Raw genomic sequence first — 24,264 nt, forward strand, 5'->3', positions numbered from 1 at the left:
ACTCTCCTGCATGACTCAGTCCTCTCTCCAAAAGGCAGCATCCCCCAAAGATACTCACGGAGGTGGCACTGGGCACCGTGGTACCCCGGGATGCAGGAGCATTCTCCAGTCACGGGGTGACATTCCTGGTTCTCAGCAGAGCACTGGCACACTCCGTTACAGTTCCTCCCATACGTGCCCGGTGGACAAGCTTTGGGAAGAAGAAATGTAAACCAATAAATTAAATTTGTCTTGGTAAATATAGCACTCAAACAAAGAGCGAGCTCAAATTTATTAAATAAAATCCCTGCCTATGGAACGACGCTGTCCTCCGGGACTTTGGATTTATTACATTTACTTGGGGGTTACTTGACTGCTTGATTTTGTTTTGTTCAGTCAATTTGTGCCCAACTGTCAAGGGCCAGATACAATTTTCTTGTCACTAGAAAAAAAATCATAGGGAAATGTCAGGTAAAATTGACTAAAATAACAGTATAATTCCCAAGGGACCAAGCGTGTGGATAAAGACATTCTACCTTTTGTGGAGAGTTTAAACTTGCAAAGCTGCTGTGGCATCAACATCTCCACAGGTTTCATTCTGCCTGTTGACAGCCACATTGCCTGCAGGTTTGGACCTTCCACATGTAATTCTTAGGTCTGACTTCCATTAAGTTGCCCTAGCTGTGGGTCAGGATTTAGAGTCCTTTAGTGGGGGATACAGGACACCGATGTCAATTCTTTCAATTCTTATTTATTTCTGTTTTTCCTTTTGCTGAAGCAGGGCTCAGGCAAAGCTTTGTAAGGAGGAACAAAGTCAGGGTGCTGCAGCTGGGGTCAGAGCAGCAGCCTGCTTCCAAAGACAGCTCTGGGGGAAAAACTCCATGCTGAAGAAAAACCAGGTAATGCCCTTTCCATGAGCTCTGAGAGCAGGAATAGATCATCTCTCATGGGGACAAGGCCAACAGAAACCTGAGCTGCTGCTTTACTGACAGCACAGCGATGGCTGCGGGCAGGAGTTGGACCTCCTCAGCCTATTTGGATCCAGTTCAGCCCCCAGCTGCTCCGAGAGCTGCAAACCCAGAGAGGGCAAACCCCACCAGCCCAAACTGTGCCTGGCACAGAGCTCAGAGCCGGGTGAGGGACAAGCAGCCCTCGGCCATCCTCCCTGCTGTCAGGTTGTTGCTGCCTCCTCCCCCTTCAGGCACTATATCATCAGGCTCGTACCGAAGAAATCCATTTCTTAATTAATTTACATGGGAAGCGTTTGCGTTTTTATAACAACCGACTTACTTTTCTCGCAGCCGTGGCCGGTGAATCCCGGGGGACAACCACAGGCGCCCGTCAGGTGGTGGCAGGGGCTGCCGGGGGGACAGCGGCACCGCTGGGCACAGCCTGTGCCAAACCGGCCAGGCAAACACGCTGCAGGGGGGACACCAACCCTCGTCAGGGCGCGGGGCAGGACGGGACAAAGCCACCCCGCTCCAGTGGATCCGCCGCTCCCACCCCCGTGAGCGCCTCCAGACCGACCCCGTGGCACAAGGTGGGAGCGAAAACACCCTGCCACTAGCCCTGGATGTGGGAGTGATGCCTTAAGCCCCTAATGGTTTTTTATTTTTCTAATTTTTGTAAGCCTTATAAGTTTTATAAGTAGTAGAAGTAGATTTTAAAAGCAGCAGCCCTTATCCCTCTACCCTGTAACACCCTTTAGTTTACAAATTCCTTAACCCTCTTACCCCATTCCATGTTCCCTATATCAATCCTACCCCCGAATCCAGCAGAAATGTTTAGTCTCGTCAAGGCAAGGCCTGTTTTGTTTGGAGAACACTTGTATCTTGGCCTAAACCGCAGAACAGAGTCAAGAACTGGGTTACTGTGTACCCTTTGTGCTCTGAAGATGGTGATGGTGATGAAGAGAGGGTCTCGAAATGCACCCCAGACTCCAGGGGGTGGACCAGAGCAAAGGGTACAGGGTGGACACACTTGGGATTGGACAGATATTGTTATAAAATGTAACATCTCAGGCACAGCCTGTGCAGGTCGTGTAACATCTTTTGCCTTGGCACAATTAAACCCTTTCCTTATCTCACCCTCAATTAACTGCTTCTGAATTTTTTCTTAGCACCAGCTGAGCAGGCATCAGGAGGAACGTGCGCACCAACCTGAACCGCCTGCCTTCACTCACGTTTGTCACAGTGCCTCCCTCGCCATCCCCTCTGGCAGTGACACGCTCCGGTTTGGTGGTGGCAGGACAAGCCGTGCACGCAGTCACACCGCTCCTCGCACCGCTTCCCAAAATATCCCGGGGGGCAGGCTGAGGGGGAGAGGAGAGAGCAACAGCTCTACCTGCTGCATGGACAGCATCCACCACTGGTAACCAGCCAATATCATCCTTGCACTGGCAGAGTGCATGGCCAGAAAAATCAGTGAAAGAGAAGATACTAAAAATATCAAAAGCATTTAGTGCTGGCTGTTAATGAGTCCGCACAGGAAAGCTTGCAAAGATTTAGTCGTAGTCTGGAGTGTTAATCCAGATATAGAGATGTTGATGTCATTTGATTTGGCACAACTGTGCACAAAGAAACAGCTGTTTGAACAGAGAAAACATGCTCTGTCCACAAACTGCTTCCACCTCTCAGTGCAAAGAATCAAAGAGAAGGTGAGGCCTGAAGAAAGGAAAAGGGGGGAACTGCAAAGGCTTTACAGGCCATGCTGTTGGCTGAGGCTTTGAGAGCCCTCAGCACCTGAGGAGATATCAGAAAACTGCTTGTGTCTTGCAAAAATCACAACACCTCAGTGGCCAAGCTGAAAGCACATTTCACGTCACCTGGTATCTACTGCACGTGAGATTTCATCTCTATTTCAGGGATTCAGATGGTTCTAAACATGCCAAACAGCTTTGTCAAATCTGGATCTGGATCTCTGTCAAATGCAAGATCTGTAAATCTGAACCATCACAGTTTATTTTGCTGAGCTCCCCTCAGTGACCCACAGAGACTCAGCAGCAGGTGGCTGATCTGGCAAATTGTCCTTAAAACTCCCTCCCTTTTGTGTGTTCTTTCTTGTACCCCTAAGGCAGAGAAATACCTTCATTTTCTTAGCAGGCAGAGAACAGAGGTAGGAGGAGATAAAATGGTTTGGACAAGGGCATGGTTGGGCAGACAGGGCATGGTTATCACAGCCCCAGAGCCTGTGGGGCTGAGACACGGGGTGAGCAGGAATGCATTCTGACTGACCTACAGAATATTGGAAAACTAAGACACAAAATAGAAAAGGACTTCATACTGTGGAGGCAGAAATGGCTGGTTGTTAAAATCAAGCATCTGCAGAAGGAGCTGCCCTTACCAACATCACAGCGGTCCCCAGTCCAGCCGGCACGACAGACGCATTTCCCCGAGGGCTGGTCACACACCCCGTGGTGGCAGCTGCAGTTCTGCTCACAGCCCTCTCCATGCTGCCCATCCCCACACTCTGAAACGAGATGGGGGAGACTGACAGAGGGCCAGGCTGGAGGAGCTCCAGGAGGAACATACCTATGCCTCTGCAAGAGAGTTAGCCACCTAAACTGGTCTTGAAAACCTTCAGTGAGAGAGATTTTGAAGCCTCCCTTAACAAAATTCCTTAGAAATAAATAATTTTTTCTCTTGGAGGATTTACTACTCTTTTCTCCTCAAATGAAGACCACTACCTATTTTCCCTGTCCCCAGGGGAGAGGGAATAGCTTATTTTTCTTGTCTGTTGAACAAGTTTCCAGCACCATCGTACATTCGAGTGCCAATATCATGCCTCCCTCATCTCTGACTAAACAACCCCAATTTTTTCGGCCTCTCCACACCCAGTGCTCTCCATCCCTCCGTCTCCTCTTTTTTCCATGTTGTCTCAAACCAGACCCCACCACAACTGCATTTCCTAGCAGAACAACTGAGGTGCTGGAGGGATGAAGGATGTGATGAGACTCACCCAGCTCACATGCTGTCCCTGTCCAGCCCTGGGGACACTGGCACTCTCCTGTCACACTGTCACATGTGGCCTGGCCGTGGCAGACACAGCGCTGGAGGCAGTTTGCACCGAACCATCCGGGAGGGCAGCCTGGGAAGGGGAGGCAGCACAAAACCTTCCATTAGGAAGTGCAGGAGAAAGATGCAGGTTAAACACCACCCTTTCCCAGCTCACACCCCTTCTCGCCCTGGAAGATGCTGTGGGAGGTACAACCAAGTAGAAATGGGGACATGATTGATAAGGAATTACTCAGCATAAAAGTGGTCTGGGAATAAAATAGTGGATGAAGTGAATTAGTTGTGACCCACCAAATGACCTTGAGATTTCCTGTTTGCACCAACAAAAAACAACCCTTGGTTGCCACCAGCTTTCTCAACACCAAGGAGAGGAGTTGTTGATTCCCCTCTTTTCAGAATCTCTTTGCACATTCCTCTTAAAATCACGGCTCCTTCTCTAATTAATCCTGCTGCCCACAGCTGGTTGATGAAATTTCACAGTTTACCTCGTTTTAATTTAGCAAGTTTGTATTAATTCCCATCAGAACCAGATGGACAGACTCTAACTTTTTGGCACAAAAAATCCCAAACCTCTGTCACGTGCCAGAGCGACACCTCTTTAGGATGGCAACAGGAGTGAGTTCTCACTCTGCAAAAGCACAGTCACAGGAGGATGGCTCCCCCAGCCTCACACAATTTTTCTACCTCCTTACTTCCAAAGAAAAAAGAAATCCCCAAACATATCTTTAAAGGAAAAGGGTATATTTGACAATGTCTTCATTTTTGACAACAGCTTTTTTAACTTTTGCTTTGGTTTCGTATTTGAGGCTCTCAGACAGACCAGAAAAATTTAGGTCATGTCATCAAGAGCAGTTTGGTACCTTCACAATTTTTTGATCCTTCATGGAAAGAGCTCTTCAGATCAGGTTTTAAAGGGGGATACACCTAAGGGGGATACAGCTTTCATCCCCATTCCCTAACAGTCCTCTTGGTATGCTGAAGGCCACTGAGTGAAGGTGCTGACACCAAAGCCCAGCTCACCCAGGAGCATCCACAGCAGCATTCCCAGCTCCATGGCACTGCTGGCAGTACAGGGAAGGCACAGAACAAGGAGCCTTCTGCAACAGGGATGGACAGACTTTCCAGCAGGTGAGGTGCAGAGGATTAGGTCACACAAGCTGCAGCAGAGCCTTTCTTTGCCAGCCTCTTTTCTTAAGGCTCTGTGGAGTTGGGATTGTGTTTGAGTCACATGTATGGGTCTAATTGCCCAGCCTCAATGCCTTTCACATGTCCTGGATTTAGCCCATGTCTGGAACAGCGCACGGTAACGACGAGGATCAGTCGGGCGCATGGGATGGTAAATCAGGCCACAGAAAAGAAACAGAGCTTCACTTCAGTGTCATAATTCGGAGTTTTATGGACCTTTTCTCCCTTCATCAGCCCTCAAAATCAGCTCTCTTTCCAGTTTATGGCTGTTTCAGCCCCCTCTGCCCCGTGCACACTGAGCTCCCACACCCGGCCCCTGCAATGGTGCCGTGGATTTATTTAATGGACCGATCACGTCATTGCGGATACAGAACCAGTGACAACACAAGGCAATGAGCTGATAGTTAAAATACCAGTGAACTTCCCCCCAGCAGATGTTTTATTTTTTTCCCTCCTATAATCCATCTTCAGGGGGTTGAATTTCCAACTGTACCTTCCTGGCAGGTGGCTCCTCTCCAGCCCGGGCTACAAAGGCACGTCCCGGTGACGTGATGACAGAGCGCTCCGTTGTGACAGTGACAAGTGTTGCTGCAGCCCGGCCCGTAGCTGTTCCCCTGGCAGGCTGTAATGAGAGAATTCCATAAAGCCCCATCAGCAAGCATCAAAGGAGGCACTGCACAGAGCAAACCTGAGACACAACCCAGCACCAGGGAAATCAGGTTGGAATTGTCTTCTGATGACACGCTTTTCACATCACAAGGGCGCCTAAGACCATACATAATCATGAAATCATTAAGGATGGAAAAGACTTCCAAGATCAAGTCCAGCCTTTGGCCTAATACCACCAGGCTCATTAAACCAAATCGCAGAATGCCACATCCACTCATTTTTTTGAACACTTCAAGGGATGGTGACTCCACCATTCCCGGAAATATATATATACATATATATAAAACCATTTATTAACCTGACACTAGATAGAATAATAGAACTGTTTAGGTTTGAAAAGACCTTTAAGTCCAACCATTAACTCAGCACTGCCAAGTCCACCACAGCATCAGCCAATACAACTGCAAAGGGTATTTTAAAACAATTCTGCAAATTAGGATCACATAAAATGAAATTGCTCTGCAACACTTGCAGTTTAGAGGTAATGTATCTTATGAGAGCCTAGCACAATAATGTGGCTTAAAAATATGTATCATAGCACATTCTGAAGAGGTTTTTATGGAAGGGCTGGACCGCTGGGGTGATGGATCAGCTGTCAGCCCCGGCCCTGCGGAATGTCTTTGTGCTAAACTAATGGTCCAGCAGAACCACCAGCCCGACAGCCCGGGTATTTATTTGCATCCTGGTAAGAGAACTGACAACTTCATTGTTTTCAGTGTTCATTTTTCACAGCTGGATGCCTTCGCTCACCCCGACTCTCATTCTTTGGTCAGAGAGGGGTGATGTTTTCAATGAGTTTGGTTAAGCAGCTGGCTCCCAGGTGAAAACTTAACGCAGCCATCTCGCAGGCGTACGCTCGCCGCAGCTCTGCTTTCAGTGCTGCTGCCCGTGAAAAATGGCAGTGATAAAATTCCTGCAGTCCCCGCTGCACTGGAGATTTGGATAGCTTTAAATGGTGGAAAACAGACAGTACTGCTACCCTGTTTTCTTCAGGTATCTCCCCAAAAATATACAGAGTTGATGCAGCTGGATCACGTCCTTGGACGGTTTTTGTCCTGTCTTGCAGGGGCTCTCCTGCACTTGGACAAAGCTGCCAGAGTCTCTCATCCCTGTAGCACTTCTGGCATGCACTGGAGAAGCAAAAAAAGCCCAGATCCCTAATCCAGGAGAGTGTCCTGCGCTTGCTGGATGTGACATCTCCCAGGCTCAGACCCAAACAGTGACTTTCCACCCAAACCTCAATGCCTTTGAGGGTGTCAGTGAATGAGATGCAGTGTTGCAGGAGGACATGTCCCTGGGGACAGAAGGGAGGTGTGAAACCATCTTGGTCTCAGAGGTGAACTTGGTTGACAGCATCTGATCTATTCTAAGCCCTTTTCTTCTCATCTGAAGACTTCCAGCTTCCCAGCCTGTTTCTCAGACACCATTTCTCCAAGGACTTTTCAGCAGTGTTCATTTTTGTCATCACTTGGACCTCATTCATGTTGAAACCACAAGAAAGAGAAGGAGCTCAGTCCCATCACAGCTAAAAGTTTGCTCTGCAAATGAAGCTTGGTTGCCAAGTGAAAAGTTCAGCCCATCCTACAAAGCTCTGGCTCGATTTTGGGAGCAGAACTAAATATTTCCACAATACAGACCAGAACTATAGCATAACCAAGCCAAAGGAAAAACCAGCTCATCACCAGGTCCCCTGACTGGTTACCAGTGGTTTGTGTGAGGTTTTTGGAGTATGTGTGCAAAGCTCTTGTTACACTTATTGAGAAGATAAAAGAGTGTTCCAGTGAAAATTCTGGTAAGAAAGCAAGAATTTCTGGAGAAGAAAATTTTTATTATTCTATTGGGTGAATACAAATGCTTTTTGCTTCTTGGTGGGACAATCCTGATTATCAAAGTACTTCTCTGAAGATTAAGAAAATAAATTATATACTGAAGCTATTTCATGAAGTTCCCCAACTGAATGTACAAAATTCCTGGGCCTTATCTTTGTTCTTCATAGTGAGTGAAAAGGGAAGACTCAATCCAAAGGTTTAAATAATTAGATTTCTCCCTCTTTCAAATTTTTCCTCTCAGTGCCTTTACCCCATAAGAGGAAGATTTACTTGTTTGCAGTCTTTAAAATCCCATTTTTTGCATGCAGAGCAAGGAATATAGGAAACTGGAGATTTTCTTCCAGACTGAAAGTCAAAAGCCACCCAAAGTGCCCAGGAGCACAGGGAAATGATGGGCACTAATGTTCTACAGGGTACCCAGAAGCTTTGTTTTCATGCAGCTCCTGTGGATCATTCTCCACAAACTGAAATACTGGATTTAAAAGAATAGGGAATTTGCAAAGTCAAGTGTTCACATTCCACGAAATGTCAAACCTCTATTATCAATGCCTCTGGCAGAATCAATCTTTCTGTACTTGTTTATTTTTCAAACTAAAGTGGTTTCTCTTTTTACCACAAGGAACTTCTTTTGTGAAGTTCCTGCTGAGCCCAAACAGCTTCAAAAAGAGGCATTTTTAGTACTGACAGAATTAGGGTAAAATTCAGATGTTTAATTGTGTTTGGCTACTATAGACCATATTCAACATGAGATTCCTGGAGGTTTGGGTTGATTTTTTAAAAACTGCAAACTATGAATGAGTTTGTATAGAATCACAGAATAGTTTGGGGTGGAAGGAACCATAAAGATCATCTAGTTCCAACTCCCCTGCCATGAACAGTGATGTTACTCACTAAATCAGGTTGCTCAGGGCCCAATCCAATCTGGCCTTGAACACTCCCAGGGATGGAGTATACAGAAAGGAAGGTTACACCTCTGTCCTAAAGAAATGCCAAATGTCAGATCCCCACTTCTGTATCACTGAAGCAACATGACACCCAATGAAGCAGTTTATTAAAACCCCCCAAAAAGAATAGGCAACGTATTTTTCCTAAATCTCTTTCTTGGAACCCTAAAATACCTTAGGTGCACACTCAAAAAAAAAAAAAATCAAAAATAAAATCTCCAAACACAGACTGAAGCTGAGGCAGAGCTTGCTTGGCAGATTTCATCCCAGTTTAACATAATTCATTTTCAAACAAACTGAAAACCACAGTCTGGTAATGGAAAGCATTAGGCAGCTTCAACAAAAGGCATCACTGTCTCTATTGCCCATAATTAGATAGCAGAGCATAAAATGCACTGCATGGCTGGCTTAAGATCAATTCAAATCCCATGATGTCAAAATTATTCCTCAATATCCTCCAGCACATTGCCTGCAATCTGATTACTTCCACACGAGTGCTGTCCTTCCAGCTGCCAGAGCTGGTCCCAGGAACCAGCAAGGTGAATATTAAACACTCGGTGTGGATGGGGAGTGGTGAGCTCCCTCCCACCCCTGGCTGCCTTGCTCTGAGCAGCTCTGGAGCAGCGTGGATGAGGTGCAGTTGTAAAATTGAAATGAAGATTCCTCACTTAGCCAAGAGAAAAGGAGGTTATGCTCTGCACCGTTCACTGACCTCACTCTTTTACTTACAGGGACCTCGGAAGCTTTGGCATCTTCGCCAGCCTGAGGAATAAATCCACCAGCACAAAGCTCTAATGGCTCAGGCACAAGACAATAAACAGGTTTTTTTCCTAATGTGAGTAGGGGAGGGGGGAACAGGAGGCCATGGACAAAGAGCTGCATTTCTTAATTGACTTTAATGAAATACATAAAAAAGCTTCCTGTCCCTAATGCAGGGTAAGAGGCAGGGAAGGGGCGAGGTGACACATTGCAACAACGTGGCTCAGCACCAAAACCAGGCTGTGACCAAGGAGCAAACATCACACCTGTTCAGCAGCACCTTTTCTGCTCTGTGGGATGGCTAAATGACTCTGGCTCTGCACTTATATTGTGGTCAATCCATTAATCTACACCCACAGGGTGTGTTACCACCAGCATCTTCAGGTGGTGGGTGATGGAGGGCCAAGTGTTCCTATGGGGGGCACAGGGAGGCAAAAAGGACTGCAATGGTGAAATGTTGGCAGAAATGTCTAAAATCTGGGAAGATTCAGCAGCACTGACTCACCTGTAAATCACAAGAGCAGAGGATTCTGCAGGAGAAGATGGGTTGTGTTGCATGGTGGGGGCAAATAAGGGAAAAATATTACGAAGAGCAAGTGCTGCCCTCAAACATGGCTGATGATAAGATGGTATATGGCTGGAGAACAGAATTGCTTCAATACAAGCAACATTTCTCTCTTTTTTGTAAATTAAACCAATTCTCTATTGCAGAAAACTACTACCTATGGTTTAAAGAAGTGTTCACAGAAGTGTTCACAAACAATCAGAGTTGGCTCCTTGTGGAACTGCTCTGGAGCCCAGCTCTACACCATGGTCCTGCAGACAGCAGTTGTATTTTCAAAAGGAAGTTTAGACCATGACATCATTCTAAAGTGAAACAAGGAAGCTGAGAGGCTAAAACCTGAAAATCTTAAAAAAGCCTACATATTTGATCTTAGAAAACCCCACATATTTGCTAAACTTTGCAAATAGGCTCAGTGTTTCCATATGTAATGTCATGTAGCTAAAGTAAAAAACATAATTTCCCATGAAATGTAGTGAAAAGTTTCTCAGAAAAGACAATGTTATACATACACACAAACACCTTTTTAGCCTAAACAGTGTGGGATAATCCATGTTTGTGAACATCTAAGAAATTGACATTTGTTTTAAAACAAATAACTTTTCTAATAATTAGTTAAAAACCTATTTTGTCACACTCAAATAACAAAACAGCCCCAGCTCTGATTTTTCCACTTTGCGCATTTGTAATCTGTCACTTTATAATTGATAATTAGATGAGACACACCAGAAACGGATACACAACATTTCATCTCTTAATGTCACACAAAAATAAAAAGCAGGGAGTTGTCATATGGCAGGAGACAGCTCTGCTATTTAAAACCTGATGCTTATCACGTTTGACGAGTGCCAACAGCGGCCGAAAAAAAAAATGATGTTGACGATTTCCACAGCTACCAAAAATTGTTCCCTTTTTTGGCATCTTTGGAAAGGAATGTGACCCATCTAAAACTGTACCCTGGCAGGTCATCCTGCATTCCCAGGGCAAACCCATGCCAGTGCTGGGGGAGTTTGGGAGCAGGGATGTACTCACGCTGCTCGCAGGTCTCTCCCAGCCAGCCCGGGAGGCAGCGGCACGTGCCCAGGACGTGGTCACAGCCAGCAGCATTCTTGCACTTGCACACCTGGTGGCAGTCAAGCCCAAAGAATCCTTCTGGACAAGCTGCAAATGCAAAACATTACTTTTTAGCACGGTTCCTGTTTGGTTTTTCCGTATAAACTCCAGCTCATCTTTTCACAGATGCTTGCTTCAAGGGGCTAAGCCTGCACAGTTGTGCTAAAAGCATCTTGGAAAAATGTGACCCTTTTACATAAGCAACAGATTTCTGCACAGTAAAACACAGCTTAGAGTATTGAAAAGCCATAAAGCAAGTCAGAGAATGGAGCTGGGTTCACACAAGCTGGTATTTATGCTTCTGTAATGAACAGAGGAAAAAAGAAATAATTCAACATGACACAAGACTCCAGGGCCATCCCTGCTGATCTCCCTCCCTTTGGAAATGCAAAGCTTCTGCTCCCATTTACTGTCCTGACACTTTTCTAAAGATTTTTTACAGTGAACATAAGCCACAGTGGTGCAGTTCAGTGCTGAAATGAAAAACTGGCAAAGTGAATGAATAGAGAAAACCAAGATGAGTCAAATGTAGCAAAACAACTCCATGGAGCTGAAGGAGCTCCATACCTACATCTGGGAGATGTAAGGAAGAGCAGCACCATGGGTTCAATTTATATCTTTACCAGTGCTGAAAGCAGAGAAAATAAGCATTGGTACTTGTCAGTGGGCCACATCATAGCTAAATGTTTCACTACAAGAGTGCTAAGGCTGCTATGTAGAGTTTAAAAAAAAATAAAATAGCCTTATTTAACATCTCTGCATATATATCTGTGTGTCTAGCTTATTTAAGTACCTGTATAATTATGTCTCACTAAGTGATAATAAATCTGTAGATATGTGTCACTCTTTCCCCAGAACCCCTGAATCAGTCTCAGGAATTATGCTGCTCATGAGATAAGCATAAGTTATTCAATAAAACTTATCTCTTTGTCCTCCTTGTCAATATAAACTTATATTTAAAACCAAATCCTCACACTTCTATCATGAAATCAGAACAACTGTCTTCCAATAGAGTCTTATGACAATTATTATCACATACACTACCCAACAACCCTCCACACTAATTTCACAGCCCTCAACCAGCTCAGAATAACACTGGTATCATCATAGAATGATTTAGGTTGGAAAGGACCTGAAAGATCAGCTCATTCCAACCCCCCTGCCATGGGTAGGGACACATTCCATTAGACCAGGTTGCTCAAAGCCCCATTCAACCTGGCCTTGAACATTTCCAGGGAGTTATCCATGTGCATCTTTCACTGTTGGACTCTTCTGTCATTTTTCTTGCCCTGTGTCTTCTCCATGCCCAGGTTTTTTGTCTCAGTCTGCTCATCCTGCCTCTTCCATGGATGCAGATTCCGTTCTCCAGCAGTGAACTGTCTGCTTTGGCTATGAGTTGGGGGAATTCCATATCCATAGCCAGAGGCAAACCCGACCTTCATCCAGTGACAGCAGCAGTGCAACACATCGAGCATCTGCTCTGGCTCCTCTACTCTCAGAGCTTCTGCTCAGCTTGTGACTACAAACCGTTGTTTCATCTACTCAAAATCAAAAGGTTGCTCTTCCCTTTGTTCTGTCCAGAAAGACTTCAGGTTTCCCACCCTTCCCAAGTTTGTGCTGCCTCAGTAAAACAGGAAAGAGTTTCATACCAATGTAACACCATAATGCACCCATCAGCCTCTGCTCAAACTGCACTGGGAGAGAGCTGTTAGCAAGTTGCAAGGATGAGCCACCCGTGTGTGGTTTAATCTTTCTGTCCCTATTTATTCTGCTCCAGCAGACAAGGACAGGCTTCTCCTGCTGAACCTTCAGTGACTTCAAAGCCCGACAAAGTTCTTTATTTAATGGAGGAACTACACAGCCTTGTCAGCTGTTCCTCGACACGCACAGTATTTATTTTTTCCCTTTTTATCTTATTAAAACAGCAATCTTGCTGGGCTATCTTATGACAATGATTAACTGCTGAAATCTCAAGGGAGAAGTCCAGTCTGTCCATCCTGTGGCAGTGCTGATCAGCAGCTGAGATGCAAAAGCCAAGTGCTGTGCCCCACAAGGGCAATATGTTGCTGTTACTAATGCATCAATTAATACATATTCTGTAGGAATGGCCCAAGACTCCTGCTGCCTCCAGTTAGTGAACTAATTGTCTGGCATTTGGGGATATTTGGTCAGATGAACCAGCGAACTGGATAATTCTTGTGTTGGCCTGATCCCATAACTGGACACAGCCTTGGGTCACACAGCACATACCAGGGAGCAGCAGGGAACGGAATTAAACAAAATTACAGTGCAGTGAAGGCAACCCCAACCTTCAAAGCGGGAGCAGCAGATGCTCAGCACTTCACAGAATTAAAACAATTATAACAATTGCCTCCCCAAACAGGAGCAGCCCCTGTTCAGGGCAGGGTGACTCTGCTCGCTCGGCACATTTCTGACAGAGCTGGGAGAGTGGCTGGTGAAGGCAGGCACACCTGGATTCCTCTGGGTTGCCTGATTCCTCTGTCTGCCTGACATCAGGAGCCCAGGTTCAGGCTTCCTCCATGTCAGATGTTTACATTTAGTTGAAACAAGAATTGATATATTTATCTAATTATCACAATAAAGACTGGTTTTGAAGTTGGGATTTTTTGATTTTTTTTTTCCCTTGCCTGTTTAGCTGTAAGTGCATTAAAACCAAAGCCCCGCAGCAGTGGGTGAATACAGAAGCATCTTTTCTGGAGAAGATGCTACTTAGGTTATCTGTGACTGAACAGGAGAGAGAAAGGACTTTACAAAGCCATCTTTGCCATGATCCTTGCCTTTGCACAGTCCAGGAAGGTGGATTAATTGCTACTTGAGTTCAGGACCAGCCAGAACTCCACGTGTGCCTCTGGTACCTTGTCCCCAAGCAAGTAACATTCTCCACCCAGATAAGGAAGGTACCTAGTGGCATTGCTAGTAGCATCTACCAAAAATGATTCACTTTCCTTTGGTAATGCAAGACCTTGTGAAGAAACATATATTATTTCATTGGTGTTCTTTTTTGTGCCACTGCTTTCAAGAAAATTCAAAGGAAGTCTTTCCTTGATTGTTCCTACAGAGTGAAAACATTTCTTTGTAGATTATTTTGTTTTCAGCCTTATTTGCAAACATTACCTATTTTGCAGCTGAAACAGTTCTGCTCATTTTGCAACTCCTTTGAAATAGATTTGAAAAGATTCACGAGGTTCATTTTCACAAAGGATTGAGGAGGGGTGAAAGATGGAGCAGGAATGTACCACTTTCAGAAATGTACCACTTTCAGAAATGTCTAATTTTCTTTCAGGAAGTGCCTCAATAGCTTTATTCTTACCCATCATTATTATATATGTGACCACAGCACTGCTGCAGGGGCAGCAGTACCACTGAATGACACCAGATGAAGGGCAGCTGATCAAAGGTGACTCAGGGCAGAGCTGAACTGAGATGATGGGGGACAGACAAAAGTACTTTGAAGAGTGTGAGGTCTTTTGGCAGCTTTCTGTGGCCAAGGGCACAGAAGCTCAGTCACCTCCCAAATAATTCACAGCAAGGTCTCATGAAACAGCAGCCTGGAGCAAAGGTATCTCCTGCTATGAGTGAGCTTGGAAACTGTCTTGTGCTGGCAAATGATGATGATGATGATGATGATGGTGGGTGTTTGGCTGCTATCTGTATTATTGACAGGTGATATATGTAGGCTGAGACTTAGGAAGGACTAAAATTACATTAATTATTCTAATAAATAAGGAGAAGAGATTATGGAAATTTGTGGCAAATAAAGAACTTGGAAATGGCCACTGAAGTGGTGTTTTCCAACAGGGACTGGCAGGCTAACCTATGAAGCCCTACTTCATACTGAAGGTCATAAATTAATGAAAAGGAACAGGAGTACTTTGCTCCCACCTGAAGAAATGAAAACCAGTTCCAGAAAACCCAAAGGCAAATTTTAGGACTTCTGCTGTTTCACCCTGAATCTTGATCCCACGCTGCCACAATGCAAAATACCAGAAGCAATGACTGCAGGTTCAAACACTCTCACTGTGCAGGGGTGATATTAATTATTAATATTAGTCAATATTAGATTTTGTAAGGGACTGCCCTCTCCTAGGGCTTTGAACTTTGAAGGCTGCAGAAGTCTCAGTCTCAACATCTCTGCGACAAAGGAAAAGTCCTTCCCAGCCATGGGATGAGGCATCAGCAGGATGTGAAAAGTCTGAGGCAACACCGCAGTGCTGGGTGTCAATCCCTAAATTTGTGCCTGGGAGGCACAGAGCCTGGCCAGCGTGGGTGGATTGCCAAGAGGACGGCAAAAAGCACATCCCTGCCAGAAGGAAACCCTGCCAGTCTCCCAGTCACCAGAAACAGAAGCGCTGCGGCTCCTCACAGAAAAGGTGCCAAGAAGGTTCTACCAAGGGCAAACCACCCACACATTTTCCTCCCTCGTCGTCTTTCGGAAGCAGCCAAATTGTTCTGGCTGAAATGTTTTATGTTAAAAGGTAACTCAGGTCAGCCCAGATCAAGAACCCTGCCTGCTTGAGAGAAAACACGTAGAAAACAGTGTTTTACGAACATTAAGTACTAAATTCCACTCTCCCCTCCACAATCTTCTTTCAGGAATTAAAAAAGATAAAAATGTCCAACATGACTGATTTGGAAGGTGAGAGCTGTATTTTTTTTTCCCTATAGATGTCATATTCCTCACACCTACTTTGGCAAAGGATATTTAGTTTCTTTGTCCCCATAATGATTCCTGCTGGAATGAGCAGATTTACACAACAACACAGATAAATGCTTTGTTTTTCCAATAAGAAATAATAATTAAAAAAAAAATAGATTTAGGAAAACAGAGTTCAACTAAATCATAATAAAAAGGGGACATAATGGAGATACCATAAATTACAAAGCGCTGTTTGCAGCAGAGCCTTGGAAAAAATATTTATTTTGTATAATAATCCCTGGCAAGAATGAAAGGGAAACAACAAGCAATGTGTGAACACAAGCCAGTGGGTGCTTTGCTATATTCCTGGTCAGGCTGTGGAGCATCTCCCTTCCCATGAGAGGGCAGCAGCTGCCTGCAAGTGCTGCCACTTCTGCTACTGTGGCTCTAACGCTGCCCTCGTAAACTGGCTGATAAAGCTGCTTTCTAAGCAAAACAATTGTGGTTTAAGGATCATAATTTGTGCAATCTTCAATCCTTCACACTTAAATAAGTTTCAGAGTGCCTGACTGACCATATGCTGTTTCTGTTGCATTTTTTATGATCTGCACAATGATGCAGCTCAACAGCAACCTCCTTTGGTGATGCCAAGGAATGGCTTAATAATGTATTTAAGGAATCCAGTCCAACACTTTATCAAAGGACTAGGTGATAGAAGGTGATCTGTTGGATTTGTAAAGTTCAAAAGTATATCTATTATTAAAGAGTTCCATTGGGATGATGCACATATCCATGTTTTTCTCTTAATCGTTTCAGGGAAGCACTAGAAACAAGCAAGTATAAGGCTGAACAAGCATCTTCCTGCTCAGAACTCAAATAGTAGGACTCTGTTTAAGAAGAGTCTCCTTAAAGACGTGATACAGCAAGACCCTTAAGCATATATCTAATTTTAACCACGTGAAAATACGTGCCCAACACCAGGCACCCAGCAAGACGCTTTGCTGAGCTAGGATGGAAGCTCACATTTCGGTGTTGGTTTCCAAGTGAGTTCAATGTTTTATTTAAATCTGACGCTGTAAATTTTAAAATCAGCTCTCTGAACTAAAAAAAACCACACAACAAAACCCAAAAGGGACCAGAGGGAGCAACAGTACCTCTTTCACAGAAGGTTCCTGTCCAGCCCGCTGTGCAGGCGCAGGCTCCGCTGACGTGGTCACAGGCAGCTCCGTTCTGGCACTGACAGCTGCGCTCACAGCCCGGGCCAAAGCTTCCCTCGGGGCACCCTGCAGCAGAGGAATCACAGCCACATGATGGGTTAGTGCTGCAGCAGATCAGGGATCAACAGGGAGTTTTGAGATACATGGGAAATCTTACTATTTCCAAAAGAAGAATCAAGGCATAATGGTAAGGGCTTAAAACTGAGGAGATTGTGTTCTCCTTGGGGTCTAGGTAAGTTGGGCTGGTTTTAAGATCTATTTTAGGAAAACACCACAGTGTTGAAAGACTAAATTCTGCAAAGAAAACTGACATCTTCTAGTTGTAAAGCCTGAGACTCCACGGGTTCTGCCTGATGACACTTTGCCCACTGGTCTGGAGTTGCTTATGTGCACATCTCCTCTGGGGCTTCATCAACTGTGAGGGGAGAAGCTCCTCTGTTTTCCTGCAAATCCTCTTTCCCCAGAAAGCTGGAGAAAATATGAAATGTGGTGATTTCCTTTGGAAAGCTCCAAACTGAGTGCTGCACATTTTACTTTCATCCTCTGCTTTGAAAAATTCAAATGAAAACATTACAGCTGGGGGACAGATTAACAATTACATTTCCACAGAAATTAATGTAAGGAGTTACAAAAGATTTGCATGGTACTCACTACTGGAAGAAAGAAAACATTTGAGAAAGAAAATAATTTCTTCCAGGATTATAGGAAAATCAATTAAGAACAGGGCCAGTTGCCTAATTCACATTAGATATTTTGGACAGGCTGAAACACAGAGATACACTTGGCTGAACACAATATTACAGTGCCTCCACTCATTTTTGAAGACCATTCCTCTAAATGACTTATGTAGATTATTGCCAGATCTGTTCTAGAAGCATATGATTTTAGTGTTTGCATCAACAAAGTGATTTTTGGGCAATCTGGAAAGAATCACAGAGAACAGAAAGCAATGAGGGTCCTCAAAGACAATTCTATGCCTGGAATAAAGAGGTGGGTTTGGTGTTGCCTATTTGGTGCCACAGGTGGGCAGTGATGGGAGTTGGTGTGAATTTGGGTGCTCCTGCAGCTTAGTGACTTTCTCCTAACTGGAGCCAACCGCTGTGTCTCTTACGGAGGAGTTGGGGTGGGAGACAGGAGAATAGCAAAGTACCTTAAGTATTTCATTGCTTTAAACCAGTCAAAAAATATGAATATGTTTGAATGCATTGTTTGCACTTAGAAGTGAAATAAATATTCAATAAATATGAATATGTTTGAATGCATTGTTTGCACTTAGAGGTGAAATTCAGTCTCCCCATTTGCATCCCCTCCTGCTCCCAAAGCTGCAGATCCCTGTGCATCCTGCCTCCCATGCTGGTTCAACAAGTAAATACACTGAAGTGCACTTGTGCCTTAAAAGCTGGATCCTTCTCAGCGTTTTCACTTGAAGTTTCAGTCAGAGTTCAGGGAATCTGTGCCAGGGAAATCACACTGCAGAGCAGCCACAGGTGTGGGGCTCTCAGCAGAGCTTCCTTCAAACCGACGGTGCTTAGCCCGGAGCTGAGGCTTTCAAGGTGATGGCAAGGGGTCAGTACACTTCACAAACGATTTCACAGTCCACATCACAGAGAATCTGCCCCCGCCCGAGCAGGCACAGGCTGCTGTGATGCATGTTGAGATCCAGGCACCCCTCCAGAGAGCCTGCTCCTGCCAAGGGAAGGAGCCCAACCAGCAGGGAGAGGCTGGGGATGCCTTGGGAGCAGAGGAGCTCTCCAGGGATAAAGATCTAACCTTCAAGGCAGCATAAAATGTTTAGGGAAGAATTATGGCTTTCAGAATCTTTCAGACACACACATATCTATATCTATCTATATCATCTATATCTATATCTATATCTATATCTATATCTATCTATATCTATATCTATATATGCATTCATATATTTGCGAAGCCTAGCCATGATGATGATGATGATATATATATATATACACACACACACACAAAGCAGACTTAATAAAACAAAAAAAACCCCATGGACAGAACTTCAGGGACTGCCAGATGTTTCACCAGTGGCAATGGCTTCACTGATTCGCTTGCCAGCCAAGATTAGAACCAGCTATTTGGCTACTTTCTGTCTGCAAAGCTGCTATTTTGAGAGAGATCAAGAGCGAAAGAGAAGTGGAGCTGGCAGCTCTTTCTCTGGGAGCTGGTCTTCCCAACACATTGCCCTTCCACTCCCTCTGTGCCAACAGCAACAAAGGCTGCAAGATCAACTTTCCAGGCTTTTTGTCTTAGGTCACATTTCCAGATTAATTGTTTTGACATTTCCGTGTGACACCAGCAGTTAATCCTGCCTACGCTACTGAGACTCTGGTAGCTACATCTGTGCTACTGTAAGATTGTTAAACTAATAGATAAAATGTTTATTTTATTTAACAACATCAATATAATCAATAATAATAAGAGCAGCTCAACCATGCAACTTACTGCCACAAGATGAAGTGGACTCCAAATGCTTGCACGGAATGAAAAAGAAAATAGGCACATTAATTGGAAAAGGAAAAAAAATCAAGTTGTGTTAAATATAGAGATATTGCTTCTGTCTCAAGAAGCTCCTGAATGACAAAGTGAAGAAACCTGGGGAGACGTATCAGGAATTATCTATAAGCTTGTTTTTACACACTTAAGGCCTCTGATATTGACCTCTGCCAGAGGTGAAGGTGAAGGTTATGGGCCTCTGGTAAGACCAGTGTGCATTTTTGTTGTTAATAACCACAGGACCCTAAAACTTCCTGATTTGTCTTATGGTATATACATGTGAAGCATTTCTATAGGCCTAACCTTAAAAATTGAGATTTATGGAGGAATAGTGCAGCCCTAAAACTGAATAAATAAAATCAGTATGGAAACCCTTATGCCACAAAACAAACACACATCAGTCCTATCCCTCGCATGAGGTCTTAACATTAAAAATTGCTGCAGAGCCCAGAACAAGCCTGAAAATACCTTTTCTGGAATTCAGATTAGGGAAAGGCTCTAACCCCCATGAAACCCGAGAATGCTGCGGCGCGACCGGGGGCGGCACAGCCGGGGGGGGGGTCCTTCCTGTGGGGAATTAGCAGGAAAACACGGTTTCTGCCACTCAGGTTTGCAAATTCCGTGTGTTGACAGAGCGGGCACTTACTGTGCTCGCAGCGTGTCCCGGTGAATCCCGGCTCGCAGAGGCAGGAGCCGCTCACAGGGTCGCAGCTGCCGTCGCCGTTGCTGCACACACACGAGTTCTCACAGCGCGGGCCCCAGCGGCCGCTGCTGCAGGCTGCAAGGGAAAGCAGGATTTGCACTGGGAACCAACCTTCAAACCCACCTCCATGGATTATTTTGCTTCTAAACGAGAGGACAGAAAACACGTGAAATGGTACAGCAGCCCTGGAGTAAACTCTCCGCTGCAGCGTGGGCACGAAGCAGTGGAAATAAAGACAACTTTTGCTGAACTATTTCAGCTGAAAGAAGGCAGATATTATCCCACACACGTAAAACTAACCATTGGTAGTCAATCCATACCAATCAATCCACAGCCACAAACATGTAATTTCACGGAAATAAAATATCAGCTGTTGACTCACTAAACAAAAATCTGTCTAACCAGAATAGTTAATGGGTAAAACCAGATTTGGGAGCACCTTCCATGATTTCCTCAAAATACTGGGAAATGCAACATGTATCTAGAGAAATCTCACAATGTTTGTTAAAGTAACTTATTACTTTCATTGTAAAAATCACATCTGACACAATCATGACAATGCACTGCGGCATCTCCTCTCTTTCGTGTGAGTATAGAGATGAAAGTGTCAATTCGGGCAACAAAAACCTGGGTTTGGAGGTTTTGGAGCTGGGAATCTGTTTCATGTCCAGTCTGCAACTGCTGGAAGAGGTGCCTTGCCGAGACATCTCTGCAAAACAACTTTTCTCAGATCTTATACTGAATAGAAATAAAAGCTTTTCTCTGCCGTGGTCTCTCAGTTCTTTAGACAGCCTTGAGAGTCTTGAAAAGCCATCTCAATGGCTCTACACGCTGCCAGCTGGTTTGATTTTTAAAATACCCATACTGGTGGAAACTTCAGATTTTCCCAGAGTTTTCTTCAGCACAGAGCCTGAGAAGTCAGGTCCAAAACTTACTGCTGTCAACACTGGCAATCAACTTAAATGATTTTATGTGTTTAAGACCACGTTCAGAGAGAGGTTTGTATTCTGTTGGCTTTTTGCAAGAGGCATCACAAGGAATCAAGCAGAATAGATGTGTCACAGGAAAAGGAAGGAATCAAGCAGGATGGCTTCACATTTATATGGTGCCATCCAAAAAGGGCAAATCTACTCTCTTACACAGCCACCAATATGGAGAGTGATGCTAAAGTCAACAGAAGGATGCTCTGCTCTTCCACAGAACAGAATTTCTCACAGCATTTATATTCCCAAGTTAAAAAGTGACCTTTAGACACACGACTCTACATGCCACTCACTTGTTGAATAAATCTCCCCCAAACAAAATGAAAAATGGAGAATTAATCTCAAAACTAATCTGCGCTGAAAATGAAAAACAAAACTGTCTGTCAGTCAAAAAGCTGACGGGACAGATGGTATTGGGCAAAGGGATCCATAGTGTTGAAATAAGAGCTTATATCAATACTTTGCGCTTCATCAGCCATCTATTTCAATGCTTTGAACCTGGATAATTAAGGATTATAACCACCCAGGCTGTGCAAACCCATAAACACACAATTTCAGAAGCAGTAAGATTAACAAAACTATATTAAAAAACTGTAACAGACTAAGAACAAACAGAGCTGGTTCTTCCATGAGCAGTTGAGTGCCTGGGAGGCACCGTGTGCCCTGACTTACGGTGTTTGCAGCCGTGGCCAGTCCAGCCCGGGGGACACGAGCACTCTCCAGTGACGTGGTGACACTGGGCACTGCTGCCACAGCTGCACAGCAAGTGGCACTTTGGTCCATAGGAGCCGTCGGGGCAGGCTGAGAACAGATGGGCAGACTGTGATTTCGCCTAGGTCAGGCACAGACTGATCTTTGCAAACAGACAGCAACATCTCACCCCCTAAAACGTGATTTAGCTGAGTCCAGAAATCAAAATGGCAAGATGAAAGAAATAACTGTAATTCGTACCCTGGGTGGTCGGGGCCAAGTCCTGTAATGTGGGAATAGCTTGAGTGACTTTTGGGTACTTCTGTGTATCTGTATTGCACAGAGGAGGAAAAACTGCTGAGCAAACCTTCCCTGAATTTCACTTTGTGACTAACAAGGATTAAAATACACCACACTGAGGTCTGGCACAAAGCAGGGCTGTCCCTGAGAACCTGCCTGTGCAGCACAACAGCCATACTCAAGCAGCCTTTTAACACCCAGAGGCTGGATAAGCAGCACAAAACAGTTCCTTGAGTGTATTCCCATGGTCTCTAGCTGCAAGGATAGCCCTGATACTAATCCTTCATCCTCACTATTACTTAATCCTAAATTATATACATTAAAGAATGCTGCTGCAAACATAACCCACGGTGATGCCATACAGGCCAGCTGGTCAGCACCTCTTGCCAAACAGCCAGGATTACAATGCAAGTGTTGTGGTTATTAAGCACTGTATTCCTAAGTACAGTTTGCCATAAATTAGGTCTAATGATAACATCCTTTTGGGATGCAGTTTAGCTGGTCATCTGCATTTATCTGCAGTCTCCCTCCCGTAAATAACGTCCGGGGAATTCCTGAAGCTGAAGGGCACTTTATTTTGGATCAGCACGTTGCATCTCACAAGACAACAAGAAGGTAGAAATCATTAAATGAATTTTCAATCTGACTTTCTTTTCATGGGGAAGGCTGATGCAAGGACTTACTGTCAGAGCAGGATGACCCAGTGTAGCCAGGGGGACAGTCACAGGCTCCAGTTTCTCTGTTGCACTGTCCCCCGTTGGCACAGGGCTCACAGGAGGACTGGCAGTCTGGTCCCCACCAGCCAGCTGGGCAATCTAGGGAAAAAAATACATGAGGTGTCCCCAGTGCCATTTTCTGTTACAGGACAATTACAGATTTCTGTAGAAGAATTTAAAAGTACTAGTATAATTGAGCTGGATTGTTATATTATCTCTACAGACCTACAGCCCTGTCACAGTACACTGCAGCACGTGATAATTCAGCTAAAGAGAGACTCAAAGGCTCTCTCCCAACTTCCATCACTGTGTGTCTGTTTATTAGTTTGGTTTCTGACACGGTAACGTCAGGAGTATTTGGATGTATCTGAAAAATTAATTATTGCACTCAGCAAAGGAGATCTCCAGAGGATGGTAATCTGCAGGAGGGGAGGGTTGCTGTTGTATTTTTGCTGGGCTGAGTGGGGGTCTGGCTGGTCATACAGCCCAGAGGGACTGGATGTGAGCTGGAGCCCAGATCTCCACACAGCTCCACCTCCTTTGTGCTCTGTGGAGTAGTGAGACACAATCTGGGTCCAGCAGATACTCCTCAGGTGTGTGACAGCCAGAGCTTTGGGAGTGCCCAGGGTACATCCCATGTCTCAGTAGTTCAGTGTCTCTGAGACTTTTTACATCCCTTTACTTAATTACCCACAATAATACTGTCTTTTTTAATTAGTTCCTCCATTCTAGGTTCTTGCTGGTTCCACAACAGCTGTTTTTGGCCAAGGCCCCTCCACTGAGACACCCTGTGTGCACGTGGCAGCACAGCCCCAAGCTCTGCTCTGGGACTCTGAGCTGCTGCAATGCACCAACATCTCTGCCCAACTTGTACAAACCCAGCCCAACACACAAATCACTGTTATTAACTGGAGCAGAGACATGGGGCAGGATAACTGAGCCACACTCCCTCTTTTCCAAGCAATCCCACGTAGTGGATGTCACCAGTTCTGCACCAAGACTGATCCTTTACCCATTCTGCAAATGAAGCACATTGCACTGCAGCAGTTTGGGTGGGAGACAGAGTGATTCCACTTCTTATCACGTCTTCCAAAGCAAGGCACTCATCACCCTGGTGCAACACACCTTGCTCACACGTAGCACCAGTCTTCCCAGCTGGGCAAACACACTGCCCTGTCTTTGGATCACATGGTGCTCCTCCACAGTTGCACCTCTGCCTGCAGCTCACCCCAAAGCTCCCAGGCTGACAAGCTAGGACGAGAGAAACCCAAAGACCCGGTTAGGAAGCATTTTGAAGACATTGGGAGGCACCACCACCACCAATTTTTAACTGAGCTGCCCTGGTAAAAGTGATCAATATTAGCATTAGTGTCTCGGCAACTGGTGGTCTGTAATTAACTGCAACAGAGTTGTGGAAAATTCTGTGCC

General features: G+C 44.9%; 1 protein-coding gene across 1 annotated transcript in view; it reads right to left on the reverse strand.

Annotated features, from left to right (window-relative positions):
* The window catches only part of LOC113968745 (multiple epidermal growth factor-like domains protein 6), a 194,654-nt gene that overhangs the window by 17,708 nt on the left and 152,682 nt on the right, over window positions 1-24,264 (reverse strand). The window contains exons 19-30 of the mRNA XM_027685574.1: window positions 23,962-24,087; window positions 22,804-22,935; window positions 21,803-21,931; window positions 20,091-20,222; window positions 16,865-16,993; window positions 10,973-11,101; window positions 5,671-5,799; window positions 3,937-4,065; window positions 3,322-3,447; window positions 2,162-2,290; window positions 1,270-1,398; window positions 59-190 (exon numbers count right to left, since the gene is read on the reverse strand). Coding sequence (XP_027541375.1) covers window positions 59-190; window positions 1,270-1,398; window positions 2,162-2,290; window positions 3,322-3,447; window positions 3,937-4,065; window positions 5,671-5,799; window positions 10,973-11,101; window positions 16,865-16,993; window positions 20,091-20,222; window positions 21,803-21,931; window positions 22,804-22,935; window positions 23,962-24,087 — 1,551 coding nt within the window. The remainder of the gene's footprint in view (window positions 1-58; window positions 191-1,269; window positions 1,399-2,161; window positions 2,291-3,321; window positions 3,448-3,936; window positions 4,066-5,670; window positions 5,800-10,972; window positions 11,102-16,864; window positions 16,994-20,090; window positions 20,223-21,802; window positions 21,932-22,803; window positions 22,936-23,961; window positions 24,088-24,264) is intronic.

The sequence above is a fragment of the Neopelma chrysocephalum genome, unplaced genomic scaffold (genome assembly GCF_003984885.1).
Source record: "Neopelma chrysocephalum unplaced genomic scaffold, ASM398488v2 Primary Assembly neopelma1_69, whole genome shotgun sequence".
NCBI classification, from domain to species: domain Eukaryota; kingdom Metazoa; phylum Chordata; class Aves; order Passeriformes; family Pipridae; genus Neopelma; species Neopelma chrysocephalum.